This window comes from Erpetoichthys calabaricus, chromosome 8, assembly GCF_900747795.2.
Source record: "Erpetoichthys calabaricus chromosome 8, fErpCal1.3, whole genome shotgun sequence".
In the NCBI taxonomy this organism is placed as follows: domain Eukaryota; kingdom Metazoa; phylum Chordata; class Cladistia; order Polypteriformes; family Polypteridae; genus Erpetoichthys; species Erpetoichthys calabaricus.
The window spans coordinates 148,589,686-148,604,779 of NC_041401.2; the positions used below are offsets into that span (position 1 = coordinate 148,589,686).

The 15,094-nt window shown below is 37.9% G+C and overlaps 1 protein-coding gene across 3 annotated transcripts in view; it reads right to left on the reverse strand.

Annotated features, from left to right (window-relative positions):
- Nucleotides 1-15,094, reverse strand: part of zgc:92380 (uncharacterized protein LOC445086 homolog) — a 1,014,629-nt gene that overhangs the window by 995,095 nt on the left and 4,440 nt on the right. Inside the window, exons 4-7 of one of the 3 annotated variants that reach the window (XM_051930529.1) lie at nucleotides 11,453-11,617; nucleotides 10,876-11,001; nucleotides 5,375-5,595; nucleotides 1,465-1,531 (exon numbers count right to left, since the gene is read on the reverse strand). In XM_051930529.1, coding sequence (XP_051786489.1) covers nucleotides 1,480-1,531; nucleotides 5,375-5,595; nucleotides 10,876-11,001; nucleotides 11,453-11,617 — 564 coding nt within the window. In that variant the 3' untranslated portion in view covers nucleotides 1,465-1,479. The remainder of the gene's footprint in view (nucleotides 1-1,464; nucleotides 1,532-5,374; nucleotides 5,596-10,875; nucleotides 11,002-11,452; nucleotides 11,618-15,094) is intronic. The other 2 variants (XM_028807583.2, XM_028807584.2) reach the window with 2 other exon arrangements.

Sequence of the window (15,094 nt, forward strand, 5' to 3'; positions counted from 1 at the left end):
ATCTATCTTTTCTATAGCCATGTTCATATCTATCTACAGCTTCTTTCAGTTCTGTCAATAATATAGCCCTGTTCATTCTCATCTATCTCTCTATCCATCCCTAACTTCACATTCCCAGCCTGCTATGAGGAGCTGTCTACTGGCAATAGGAATTAAGGGAGGCATGAAAACCTTTTATAATGTGTAGTATTATTACTTGCAGACAAAGGGATTTAAAATGCAGCAGTTGATTTGCTAAGATCCATCCCTTGCACCTTTGAACAATCAAGATGAGAACAGGCCATTCAGCCCAACAAAGCTTGCCAATCCTATCTGCTTAATTCTTCTAAAATAACATCAAGTCGAGGTTTAAAAGTCTCTAAAGGCCTACTGTCTGCCACACTACCTGGTGTCTATGGTAAAGAAAAACCTCCTAATGTTTGTGCCACATTCACCCTTAACAAGTTTCTAGCTTATCCTTGCTTTCTTGCTGAACTCATTGTAAAATAACAGCCTCGATCCGCTTTACTAATTCTCTTTATAATTTTAAACTCTTCACTCATGCCTCCTCTTAATCTTCTTTTGTTTAAACTGAAAAGGCTCAGCTGTTTTAATCGTTCTTCATAACTCATCCCCTCTAACCCTGGAATCAGCCTAGTTGCTCTTCTCTAGACTTTTTCTCGTGCTGCTATGTCCTTTTTGTGGCCTGGAAACCAAACCTGCACACTGTACTCCAGATGAGGCCTCACCAGTGTGTTATAAAGCTTGAGCATAACCTCCTTGGACTTGTACTCTACACATCGTGCTATATAACCTAATATTCTGTTTGCCTTCTTAATGGCTTCTGAACACTGTCTCGATGTTAATAATGTAGAGTCCACTACGACTCTTAAATCCTTCTCATAAGGTGTACTTGCTATTTTCAGACCTCCCATCGTATATTCAGACCTAACATTTTTACTTCCTGTGTCTAATATACTTTGACTGATATTGCATTTCATCTGCCACAAATATGTCCCAACCTGTATGCTGTCTAAGTCTATCTGTAATGATTCAATAGATTCTAGATTATCTGCCAATCCACCTATCTTGCAAACTTAACAGCTTGTTACTTATATACCTATCTAAATCATTTATATATATTAAAAATAGCAGCCCCCTAACACTGACCCCTGTGAAACACCACTCTTAACATCAGCAAGTTCTTACAGGGTTCCTCACACCATCACCCTCTGCTTCCTGTGTCTGAGCCAATTCTGCACCCATCTACAAACGTCAAACTGAACTCCCACTTTTTGAGAAGTGATCGGCAGCAGCGTTCTGATACTAATCTTTCAATCGTGCCAGACTAAGAACGTGTGAGCATGGACATATGGATTATTCAAAGCTTAGATTTCACAACACACAGAAATTAGATGTGGGTTAGTAAAGCACCAAGTTAGTAGACACACTCCATTGCTCAAAGGTTTACATGGTCACCCTAACTAAAGTACAAAACCGTCAGTTTTTAAATGTCAGCTTACCTGCTTTTAGTGGCATCACTGGTTGACTTCTGTAAAATTGAAAAATGCAGAAAAGCACAGAATGACAAATGAACTGAGGTTACCTTTTTTAGTTCACTAAATTTAAAAGCAAGGGGCTACTTTCACTTTGGCTTTATTTAATAACAAGATTCTGTTAATTCTAATATGAAATAAATGTACAAGAACCGCTGTGTTCATTTTAGATTTACTGAATCCCATAAACCGAGATTGCGCCAGTCTCATTAGTGGATTCCTCCTCCATTATCTGATAAGGATCTCCTCAGTTTCATATCACTCCAAGTCCTTCTGACCTTGATGTGAGGGTCCAGTTCAACTTGACCTTTGTCTACAAATGGCCTTCTTTACCACAAGGAGTTTATTTCAGTCCAGTTATTGACATCCTAATTGGTAATGACAGCCTTATTAATTTGGGCTGCCACCTTGAGTTTATTTCATACTAATTCTTGATATCCTAATTGGTAATAACAGCATAATAAATTTGTACTACAATATTGAGTTTATTTCAACGCTGACATCCTTATTGGTAATACCAGCATAATTAAGTTGTACTCCCATTCTGAGTTTATTTCAGCCTAATAATGGACACCCTAATTGGTAATAACAGCATTATTAATTTGTTTTAAGTGCCACTTAACGTAACAGCCATCCATTTTTCTGCTTCTTTCTATATAAGGACATGAGAAGCCAGTGCACATCCTGGTAGCATCATGTGCAAGGCAGGACCCAACTCTGGATGGGATACGAGTTCATCACAGAATACCCTCAGGCCCACATGCACAATTGTTCATTCATAGGCAATTTAGAGTCATCAGTCCACCTAGCCATTATATCTTTGGAATATCAAAGGACTCAAGAGCTCCCAGAAGATACAAAGAACAAGTATGTACAGAGAAAGTTTAACTCTACACTGCTCCGTGAAATAAATTTTGCAAGACTCTGTGCCAATGGCCATGTTAGGCATCACACGACTATAATCTTTGGTTTGTAAGAAACAGCGAAGCCTCATTATTATCAGCTAACTTGGAATATACTTCTGAGCTCACTTGGCATGCAAAAATATGTTTATTTTAAAACTATGTACTTGTTTAACAATTTTCACTATAAGTGCATCATATTAATATTATTAAAGATCAATTCTTTAGTGCAAAGTTATGCAAAATATATGAATACATCTGTCTTTGTGAGGAAAAGAAAGCAGCACCTTTACTGCTCGATAACTTGCAGAGCAGGAAAAGCACTGAAATGTGAGACTTCATGCAAAAAGCAATGTGCAAAAGTAGCCCAAATAATCTTTGGAAAGTCACACCCTTTACCCAACCAGTTCACACAAATCCAAACAAAAGCACAGCAAACATCATGCAGTTAAATAATAGCATGCACTCAAAACAGAACACACTAACTTGCGGCCTGTTACATGATACTTACTGAATATACCCTCCCCCAGACTTTGAGAGATGGCTACCCTCAAGTTTCTTCACGGATTGGAATGAGAATCACCTTGGTTTCTTGTGGATAACAGATCATGGCTACCTGGCTCATCAGTAAATTCATAAAAATTCTAACAACTTGCATTCAATTTTAGCAGCTGTTTTCCTCCTGATGTTTATATCTTGCAGGTTTTACATATGATGGGTCCATTTTGCGAAATAGTTCAACGCGATTAGGTTTGCTATGACCTTTAGTAGAAAGGATAGCCTGCAATCCAACTCTAACATGTGGCAGGTCATACAAAATCCAAACTAGCGAAGAATTAGCTCAGCAGGTTTAATTACAGAAGATAGCATATGTTGCAACATTATATTATTATTGTATTACTTTGTGTTCTTCCAGCTAACTAATTTGAGTCGAGTATTTTATTCCTGAGCTCCATATAGAGAAAGAGCCCAGGAAACAGGATGATCCCAAGGCCTATCAATAGTATACACCCTGCTATCTGATCAGTGACGTGTAAGGTCAGTAAGGGCAGAGCTCTTCTTTTGTGTTCAGCTGAGAAATAGTTGTAATTCATTGATAACTGGCTAATGCATAGAGATTTGTGGAAGAACTTGGAAGCAGCAGCCTTCCTGCGTATAATGAGCACTTCTGGAAGAATTGTTCACCTATGTGATGAATGATCCGTGGCGCAGGGTGACTTTTTAAATAAATAATCACGTCCCTGTAAAGGTGCATGACTCCAGTCAGGTGCATATCAATCCGCTATGAATTGCAGTGCAGACTAATCGCGCCACACACAAATGTATAGAAGGGTGGATCAGTCCGGTACCTCAATGGGGCCATGGAGGAGACTGCTCCTCGTATCTGCACCAAATGAGGGAGCAGAGTTCAAAGGAGCCTCTATGAGACAGTAGGGGAGAATGAAAAAGACAGATGAGACAGAAAGGGAGCAGAGGTTAAAGGCTGGAGAGAAGGACAGGAGTGAGAGAGAGCAAGCAGGTGTAAAAAGGGGAAAAGCAGGCGGACAGGAATGTGAGCCAAGAAAAGGAGTGTGTGGCCAGCACTGAAGGGGGCTGACAGTTGTTCTGCTGGGCTTGGGAGCAGGAGCAACACGAATACTCTGGATGAATGAATTCCCTAGCAAGGTGAGAGATGGTAGAGGGAGTCTGAGGGAGTGGAGGTTTGGCGACACCCCGTGAATTGCCATGGGATGGGTGGCAGGGACATAAGCCGAAACTGAAGGATGTCTGTGCCTGTTGATTGATGAGGCCCGAATAGGATAAGTCGGAAAGATGTCTGTTTTAAAGAGTTGCACCAGGGCTTGAGCTATTTTAGAAGACTGTTTCCTGCTTTTTTTAAACCACATTTTATGGATTAATTTATTTAATTTTAACATCCTCCAGTACAGATTTGTAATGGGTTATATATTTATTATGGATTGTTTTCACTGCTTTGGACACAGTTTGGTTTTGGATGATTTTAATAAAAACACTTGTCACTTATGCATCCTACCCTTGCTGCTGCATGTGTGTCCTCATTTGCTAGGCTCATCTCTTGGTTATGTTATCGGTGATAAAGGGTTCAAGAGGTTCCCAAAATGCAACTGGTAGCATGGAGCTGACCTGCACCGTCATAAGTTAGTAATAATTACGGGTGTTATTATGAATATGAATTTTGACCAGCTCATACAGGAAATGTTCTGGAACAAACACAGCTAAAAGAAATGTGTCATAATGGAAGACTATTCTACTTCTTTATTTCCTATTTAGAGAAGAAGATATCACAATAAATGACATGCATTTCTGGACCATTTCTATACTCCTCCCAACTCTTAACAGTTACACAGCAATTGCAGTTGGAGGACCAAGATGAGGTGGTTTTAAAGAAATACAAAGAGAGAGACACAAGACTTCATGTGAAGCACCACAATACTCCTGCTATGCGTTCAGGAAGGTGGGCAGCAAGCCCCTGGCAGCAGTAGCTAGATTGATCCAGCAAGTGTGGTCATTCCATATTAGGCATGTAGACGTCTCCAAAATGTGGACTCTTCTGTACTAACACCCTTTTAATTCCTTCCATGAGCAACAACAGACAGCTACATGATTCAGTTAGAAAAATAAAGTATACTTCTGACTTTCGTCAGGATACTTGGTTGGCGTAAGGCATGGCATTGTGACAGCATAGTGTAATATTATTGAAAATAATTTTTAATTGCTAATTCTGCAAACGTATAGCTTTGCCGTCAAATCCGCAATGCAAATATGTTTAAATTTATAAAAACTCTTTAATTAATTTATAGACCAAATTAAAGATAATGTTGTTTTGGTGAATATTTACATTAATGAAAATGAGCAGATCGGTGTTGCTCACCGTTCTCAAGAGCTCCAGTGATGAGCCTTCTCAGAACTGAAGCTTACCTTTCTTCTCCACCCTCAAGGAGACGACGGTAGGTAGCAATCTCGGCCTCCAGCTTCACTTTCATGTTCAACAGCAGAGTGTATTCTTGGGCTTGGCGTTCAATGTCTCTGCGCACGTCCCCTAGCTCTGCTTCTAGGCCGATAGTGATCTGGTTAAGCTTCGTCATGTCGATGTTGTAACGGTTCTCAGTGTCTCTCAAGTTGTCCTCCAGAGAGCGGTTCTAAAAGTAAGAAAGAAAGGAAATGAGAGGACAGCATACACATTCGATAATGATGCGTCACAATTGACTCTGTGTTTTCCGGGGTTTTTTAAAATATATTATCATTGATATAGGCTTTAAATCATACAACATATATGGTAAGGAAGACAATTTAATTATATTTCCTTGGCAGTGCTGTTTAACACAAAACAATAAGATTGCTCTCAGCTCACTTCAGTTACCCTAATTGGCATAAACATCCAGTTAGATTTATGTTACACAAATGTATCACACATCAGATATCAATTACAGAAAATGGAATCATATTTAAAACCACTAGGATCATGTCACTTGATAAAGACTAAGACATCACCAACACATTAGACAATGAAGAATTTACAGCCAGATCCACTTTGGTTACTCCGTTTTTCTGTGTATCAAATACAGTTTGAGGAAGTCACATTATGGCCTAGAGACTACTAAAACAATGCTTCTGTAACTTTGCATATTTAACTTCCACCTAAACATACAGAGATCTCGCCCCACTTCTGTTTTCAGTACAATACATTTTTACTGTTTGAGGTAAATGCAAATCTCCCTTTTAAAACAACATAGATGACTATGATGAGTAAAACTAACATGACTATACACTCTAAACAGATACACAGTAGGAACTAGGAACGAAATAAAAGGACTGTCTATGTGTAACAATTTAAAAGAATTGCTTGAATGTTTAGCTAAAAGATTTGCATTTTATACCACAGACTTTGGCCCCTGTGACCTTGATCAAGTTTGAGTGGGGCTGTGAATGTTACATTATTCATGGATCTGATAAATGAACAGAGGACTACAATGCCACCCATTGACAGGTCACAGAGCTAAAATAATTATACTTTTGTATCATTCAAAGAGAAATAAATCATAAACTCATTGAAAGAAAATCTTAAAAGAATACGACATCACTCGTTTACTTTAACTATCTGAAAGGGGTGTGTGGCAGACGGCTAGCTGCTCAACCCAGCCCGGGACGCTGAGAAAGATGGGGGAAAGCAGTTACAGAGGGACACTGCCTCCCCCAGAACGCCAGATGGAGATGCCCCTGCTATATAGCGGCACCCCACATTCCCACAGGGCACCATGGGAGTTGGAGTTCGGCTTCACAGCCCTGCTGGGTGTCATGGGTGCCACCAGGACACACTGCAGGGAGGCTTGAGAATTTATATTTCCCATATAGCCTGGAAGCACTCACGAGTCATGGGGACGGAACCACAGAAGTACTTCCGGGCTGAAGAAATCCACAAGTCTCCATCTGACCTGGAAGTACAGACAAGTCATGTGGTTAGAAGGACAGAAGCACTTCCGGGTCAAAGACTATTTAAAGGATTGGTGGAGACTCACCAGGCGAGCCGGAGTTGGGAGGGAGCAGGACAGAGCTTGGTGGGAGGAGTGGAGGAGAGATTTGTGCATAGTTGTTATTATTTTTGCTTGTGTATGGTGGCGGAGGTGCTTTTGGGCACTGCATTGAGACGAAAAAATATTAAAGATCTTCTTGGTGATTTTACCCTTTGTGCAGTGTGTCTGTCTGTTGGGTTGAAAGAGGCAACTGCGACCACTAGAGTCTTACAGGGTTTAAAAGTTCTGTCACACTAAAAATCTGTTTGTTGCAATAGGAAGAAGAGTTATAACCATAAGATAGGTAAAGGTTTAACTGTCTGTTTATTAGCATTACCATTACTGCTGTGACTGCACAGCTGTACAATATAAACCGCCACAGAGTGCTGCCAACTACTGCAGCGCTTCCAGCATTCCAACAGGAGGCTCATCAAGTTTGTAGCAGTGCAGCATAAAATGTCAGATGAGTCTCTTCTGTGTTTGTAAGTGTTCTGTTTGTCTGACATTTTTCTTCTATATTTAAAAGTTCTTGAAGAAGTGTTTCCCTCTGTAAACAACAAAGACCTCAATAGTTGCAACGTTTAACCTTTTCCTGAAGGTGGAGATTTCCTGTGATTGTAACAACTACTCTAATTCCAGGTTGAATAATTTAATGAAAAGGTCCATGCATTTCAACCAAAATAAAGAAGGGAAATTGTCTGTAAAACATCATCGTCGCTGTCACCTTTACAAATGTCGTTATCATCCACTGAAAAACATAACCCATCAACACTTCTCATTGGGTTACCCTCAACAGTAAGGACATTTTGGACATTTCTCAATCCGCTTTCCATGGCCGTCAGTTTGCTTTTTGGATTTTTGTAACAGTCCCATCTGAACTGATTCATCGGCGTTCATTTATATTACCTGGAATTGCTGGCTTCCATCCATTTTTCATTTCCTGCTATAATTTTACCTTATATTGGACTTTGTGTGTGTGTGTGCAGTTGTTTGCTCTTCATTTTGTAAATATTTATGTACCGTAGTTAAGGCACGGAAGTTCACAGATTTGATTTGCATTTTCCTTACCACTACACATTTTCAGCTATTTTGGGTTATGGGGAGCTTGACTTGTATTTAACCTGTCATTTCCAGTTAAAAAACAGCTTTATTTTGTTTTCCATTGAAGCACCCTGCCAAAAAAAGGCTAGAGGTACATCTAAGCTTGCCTGTCTTGAAGTTTTCTGCAGCCTCCTTGAATTCTGCTTCAAAGATTTTTAGTCACAATGCAGAAGGTACATACGGTCTACACTGTACCTCACATAAACTGAGATGATGTTATTTGTGAAAAGCAAGGCCATTTTTTATTTACCTAGCCACTTGAGATTCAGTCAGCATAAAAGAACAAGATGTAAGAAAATAGTAAGTGTATAAACGGTGTATCCTGCTGTAGGCAACTTGCCTGTATACTGGAAGTAATTTCACTAACTGTAAAGCTCTACAGTAAACCGATGTTTCTCAAGCTTTTTGATGTTGCAATCTATGTGTAAGTGTCTTCACAACTCATTTTGGGTCCCCATGGGGAAGCTGGGAGCAGAAATACATTGCGCAGCAATGACGATCACTTATATAACCCACCATGAACCAGTGGTTGAATAGAATAAGAACTTGCTACCCACCATCAGCAGCATGGGGACCAAGAATAGGTCATGACCCAGCGATTGAAAAGCATTGTTCTAGGCAGGACCATGGGGAATGAACTCTTACTTATTGTAGGAACTACAGAAGCAAGTCGAACGACTGCAGGTCTTTCAGAATTCCTACACTTCCAAGACAATAGCACAGGTTTGACCGCCCCAGTGTAGTATATAAATATTCTCCCAAGTTTGAGTCTATCACAAATGCAATATGAAAGTACACCTTTTTAATCTAGTGTGAAGTGTTAATTTATACCAATCTCATTATATATTCTGCCGACATTGGCATTGCAATGATCATGCAAGCTCTCTCACCAGCCATCATTTACTTGATATTGCTTGGCAATTCTTATTTATAACAGGACACACATGAAAATGAACTTGAAAACATTTGGATTTGGCCTGAAATTAAATGCTACTTCCGTAAATGGAACGATACAAAAGAGTTATATCTTTTTTGTTCTGTATATTTAGTATATAAACCCTTATTAAAGTGTGCAGTATTTTAAGTTAAATTCATGATTAAAATGTGTTTACTGCTGTTTGTGAACATTTTATAACTTTACAGAAGGGCAGTTGATATGGGGACTCATAAGGCGGACAGCTACCAAGAGACAGTGGATGATCTTTGTAAGTCATATAAATCTACGGGATGTAACATGTCTTTAAAAATTAATCTCTTGGACTCTCATTTGGATTTTTCTGAGTCATCAACAAGAATGGTGAACAGTTTCACCAGGACATTTTTGGAATGACGAAGTGATGCCAAGTACAGCAGAAAATTGTACAATTCGGCCCTTTAGGTGAGACACTCCTAGCATGTATATACTGTATAGTGGAAATATACATTTACTATAAATTTTAATGGTGTGTCACTTAAAACCCTTCCATGACAAAGCCAGATTAGATATTCAAATTTAGCATAACAAAATACTGTAATGTTCTCTTACGCTGATTCATGTGACAAACAAATCTCTCTATTATATAAAAAAATCCTGGGACTAGACGAGACTTTTTAGCCTGGGATGAGATGAGACTTTTTCAGAGAGATAATTTCATGTCCCACGTGACGAGACTTTGTGCCAAGAGATTTAACCACACCCGGGGCTGGAAATAAAAGACAAAGAGTAGATGACAAAGCAGAACATCGTAAAGAAGTTCAAAAACGTTGATTAGAGCAGGTTAGAGATAATGAAAGGTCTAATTTGAAAGTCTCAAAAAAATGATAGTAAAGATTGTATTAGCGCAAATAAACAGAAATTACGTGGTGAAATAATGGAACAGCGAAAAGAGATCGAATATATGGACATAGGTGATATGTCAGAAGTATGTAGATATTGTAAGGCTTTAAAGTTTAAGTCGGAAACTTGTAGATTGTCTAATTCATGTTGCCATCAGGGATAAATAGTGTTTCTTTCCAATGAAGAGGCATATCCGCAAGAACTAAAAGATTTGTTGTTTGTGAAAGTGAAATCCACATATGTGAGTGACAGAGATGCAAAGTGGCTGGTGGGGTTGTTGAGCGAAAGTGAGAAGGGGGCAAAGCCCCCTAGTAAATAAATAAATACATTTTATTACCTAGTATTATTTTAAAAGGAATTAATATTGTTTTGCATTTAATATTGTTTTGAATATTACTTTTTCCATTTATGTATTGTGTATTTAGTTTTTGTGCTGCATCCGTTGTGCTCTGTGGGTGGAACCCCAAGATGTGGGTCCACCATGACATCCTTGCTGAAGGACCACCCTCAGTCTGTTTATTATTATTCTAACTATTGTTCGGATTTCTGGTTTATGGTTATTTTTTGCACTCTTTCTGGATACTGATAGGACTTGTTTGCTTTGTGTTGCCTACTTAGATAAACCCTTCCTGGAGTATTTGGGATTTTTCATAGTTCCCCTCTTCCTTCTTGAGATTGATAGGTTTTGCCCATTTTTGGTGTATAGGCCACAAACACCTACTTCTTTAATTTTTGAAAGTCAGGCCTGTTTTTTGAAAGTGAGAACTAGTTTTTAAAGTGAGGCTTTTTAAAAATGTTTTGGAGCCACATAATCAAAACAATCTAGCACCTACAAGCACCTCTCTTGCTTTAACTCTTTGTAAAAATCAAATAAATGGAGACAAGAAAGAAATTCTGATAGGACAAAACTCTCTAAATGCTTAATGGAATAGCAACACTTTCACACTGTTAGAATAAATTCTAGGAATTGCTAAAGTGGATGGACAAAGTACCATGTTAACCAGTGTCTGTATATCAATCTCCAGTGTTGTTTTCTGCCGCCGCAGCTCATTGATTTCACTCTTGGCTTTCTGCAGTGCTTCCGTGTTGTGGCTGACCTCTGTTGAGATTTCATCAAACTGGAATGCATAAATTAAAAAAAAAAAAGCGTAGGTTACATTCTTCAGCAAGATTTCACCAGCTGGCCTGGTTTGTTATTCAGCTGTTAAGCAGAATGCTGGTTTCCACTTGGATTAAGAGTAACACACAATTCTCCAGGAAATGTGATCAGCATTAATTTAACTGAAAAGTTATGAAATCTGACTATTAAATCTAATCAGATGTGAAAAGAATATACTTTTAAAGAGATTACATTGTATGGTGTGTAGGGAGAGGTCATTTGTGTTCATCAAAAACCCTTTCTTATCAAGCTGATGATAAGTTCAATGTGTGAGGACTCTTTAAAAATGTAAAATAAAGCAATGCATTGAGTGTTTCTCTTAAATATCAATCACATACAAAAATATATTGCCTTTGCAAGAAATTTACAAGTTGATTTATTACTTTACAAGCTTTAGTTATTGTACCCACCTTGCTCTTGTACCAGGCTTCAGTGTCCTCGCGATTCTTCTGGGCTACCTTCTCATACTCACTGCGAATCTGCTCCATGGTCTCGCTGAGATCCACACTCTTTGGTATTTTCACATTCACATCCACTTGGCAATTGTTAATCTGGCTTTGTATGGCATTCACTTCCTGTAAAAAAAGTTTAAATAAATAACTGTATGAAAGAACTGGGAAATTACCAATATTATGTGTCCATCTTCACTGAGAGAGTTGCATCTAGGTACAGAGAGCATTAGTACTAAATTTCTTCTGGGCTTTTCCTCTTAATCTTCAATGTCATTGCATTTCAACTAAGCCAATTATTCCTGAAAGAACTTTTATGTAGTAAATGACTTTTTTTTTACCAAATTGTATTCATGAAGATGCTGACAGGTTTGATTTAAAGAGTACAGTACTATCTTTTGGAGTAAAAATCGAATTTCTTAAATGAAATTTGATTTTTACTCCAAAAGATAGTACTCTTTAAATCAAACCTGTCAGCATCTTCATGAATACAATTTGGTAAAAAAAGATTTCTGGGACCTCAAAGAAGAATAAGAACTGAAACAACTAAGCAAAAATCACAGTCAAAACCATTAATGTGAAGTTCCCAGCTATCTTGTACTGCTTTACTTAAATAACTACATTACATTACAAGTAATTTTGGAAGAAACTTTATCCAAATTTTGGACATTCACTGCTACATGGTGTTTGTTTAATAGCCGCCAAAAAGTGATGTTCCAATGCCACTGCCATCAGTCATGTTGCTGGCAATCCACACTATTACCAACAACAATAGGCATCATGGGTAGATGGGGAAAAAAGTGATGATAACAGATAATAGCATTGTTGAATATTGGATAAAAACTAATAGAAATACACCAATATTAATCTTTGAACCAAAAATACAAACTCTGAATTACGATTCTGCCTCCCTTAATGTGCTCTAACCTAGGGGTTGCCACCTCCAGTCCTGGAGGACCACTGTGGCTGCAGGTGTTCATTCTAACCCATATCTGAATGAGTGGCCTGTTTTTGCTGCTAATTAACTTCTTTTGAACTAATTTTAATTGATTTGCTCTTGAAGACTCAGACCCTTTAATTGTTTCTTTTTTTCCTTAATTAGCAGCCAAACAATAATGAGATACAAAATGAGCCAAAACAACTGGTGTCCATCATACAATATCTGAAAATAAAGAAAGATGAAGGTCTCAGGAATGTCAATCTGCTTAGGTCCCCAAAACATTTTAACAGTACTCTTAGAAAAGAGAAAATCAACAATTTCGGAAATGTCTGCTAATGCACCACAAGAGCAGCAACAACCCATAGAATTAAAGAACTGTTTTAATTAACGACAGGAATTGGCACACTCATTAAGCAGCTGGTTGGAGTGAAATTGTTTGGAGTTTGAGGCCCTGACTTAGTTGGTCTTCTATTGGCTCCCTCACTTCACATTTCATTTCTGTTTGGGTGCCAATTAAGGAAAGAAATGAAACAATTCAGAGGAAAAATGATGAAATTCAGGAGAACAAATCTTAAAAAAGCAAATCAATTAAAATGAATTTGCAAGAAGTTAATTAACAGCACAAACAGGGCACTCAATTAAAAAGGGTTAGAATGAAAACCTGCAGCCACGGTGGTCCTCCAGGACCGGACTTCGTGACCCCTGCTCTAACCCTTATAGTTTCTTCATATGCTTACCCGATGCTATGTCTTACAAGTCTTTTTGATCCAAATCTGGCAACCCCTTTTAGGTGCCCTGAATATCACATTTTTCACCACAAACCTGTTTTGTATTCATTGACCTTTACAGGAAGTAACATTTAAGATGCTGAACAAATGACATTTAAGGTACTTTTATGGATTTCAAACACAAAACCGGGTCAAATCTGACCCAAAGACATTGTAAGGGCTAGACAAGAATAAAAATGGTCACTGAATTGGCTAAACATATGGTATGAAACAAAACAAGATTGCTGCTTTAACATCTTTCTTGTTTATATTTATTTAAATTAGTTAAAATGCAATAAAATTTGCTTAGGGTGGAGCAGAAGGAAGTGGTTCCACATTACGGATCCAGCAATGTGGATTTGTGTTTCTAGTTCTGGTACACTAAGGTATGGGCAAAGTGCCATTTGGTAATGCTGTTCAAATTCATTATTTTTATATAGATTGGTGTGGTAGTGCAATAGTTAGCACTGATGCTTGACAGAGGCAGTGCTCTAGATTTAAATACCACTCCTGGCTGTTGTCCATGTGGAATTTGCACATTTTCCACATGTCTGTGTGCATTTTCTTCTGAGTATTTTAGTTTTCCTCCTACATTACTAAATACATGCAAGTTGGGTTAGCTGGAGATTCCAAAACAGTTGAAGTGTGACTGGGCCTGTGATAGACTGGCATCCTGTCCTGGGCTCTTTATTGCCTTATGACCAGTGCTGAAGAGGCTGTAGACCACGTGGCCTTGAGTTGGATTAAACAGAATAACTTATGTTAAAATTGACTAAAACTAATTATAATTAACATGTCGATGGATCTGTTTTATACAGTTCCCACTGATAGAAATTATTTAACCATATACAGTATTCACCAAATTATTATAAAGGCAGGAACTAAGCCTGTGTCCAACATAAATGCTAGAAGCTAAAAGGCCTTCACTGTAAAAATTACTGTAATATTACAGGTACAGTATCTCTCCCAGTAAAAGTACTGTCATATTAGTTTACAGTATTTTACTACATAATACAATGCATTCTACAAAATATTTTACAGTTAAGCATTATTGCAGTAAAATGACTATACTCTGGGGATGCCATACTTCCTGCGGGGTCCACGTTTTTAGCTTAGAAATAAACAAATTTGGAATGAAACCTGTCAGACACTCCACATCACAAAGGTAACCTCAAGACAACACGGCTTAAGTTGTTGCACCATAAAATGAATCAGTCCACTCTGGACTGATTATTTTTGAGTAATGTGCACCTGAGTAAGATCTTTGTTTGCAGTATTATGCAATTTTTCAGGACTTTTTCTCAGCAGACAGTTCCATATTTGCATAAAGACAGATGATGATTTGCATATAGAAATGCCTCCTTGGGGTAAATGTGCAAATGTTTCCTGGTGATCCTCACAACTTTGGTCAGTGAGAAAGAAATTCAAAAAAAGCTGCCAAATATTATTATTATTATTATAAGCTGATTTAAGTTGGGCTTTTTTCAGGAAAACTGGTAATCAATCACACATAACCTCACAAAAGCAACATTCTCTTCATGGTAACATACACAGACTTATTGTTAGAAAGTGCATAGTCTAATGACTCTAAATTTATTTTTTACTTTAGTCTTGTATTAGTACTTGAGATATGCTGTATATATCTGAGTGTAAGAGTTTAATCTAATATTTCTGATATATTTTTAATTGTGAATAGAAATGTTATATTGTACATTTTTACAGTGTTTATGATTATTAAGTGTTTGTTTTACAGTACTGGCAACAGAGGTGCTTACAGTAGTTTACTGTGAATAATACAGTACTGTACAGTGATTGCAGTAAAGTACTGCAAATTTCATGTACAGTTTCATACTCTAATATTTACAGCTGCCAGTAATTTACTGTAAATTATACAGT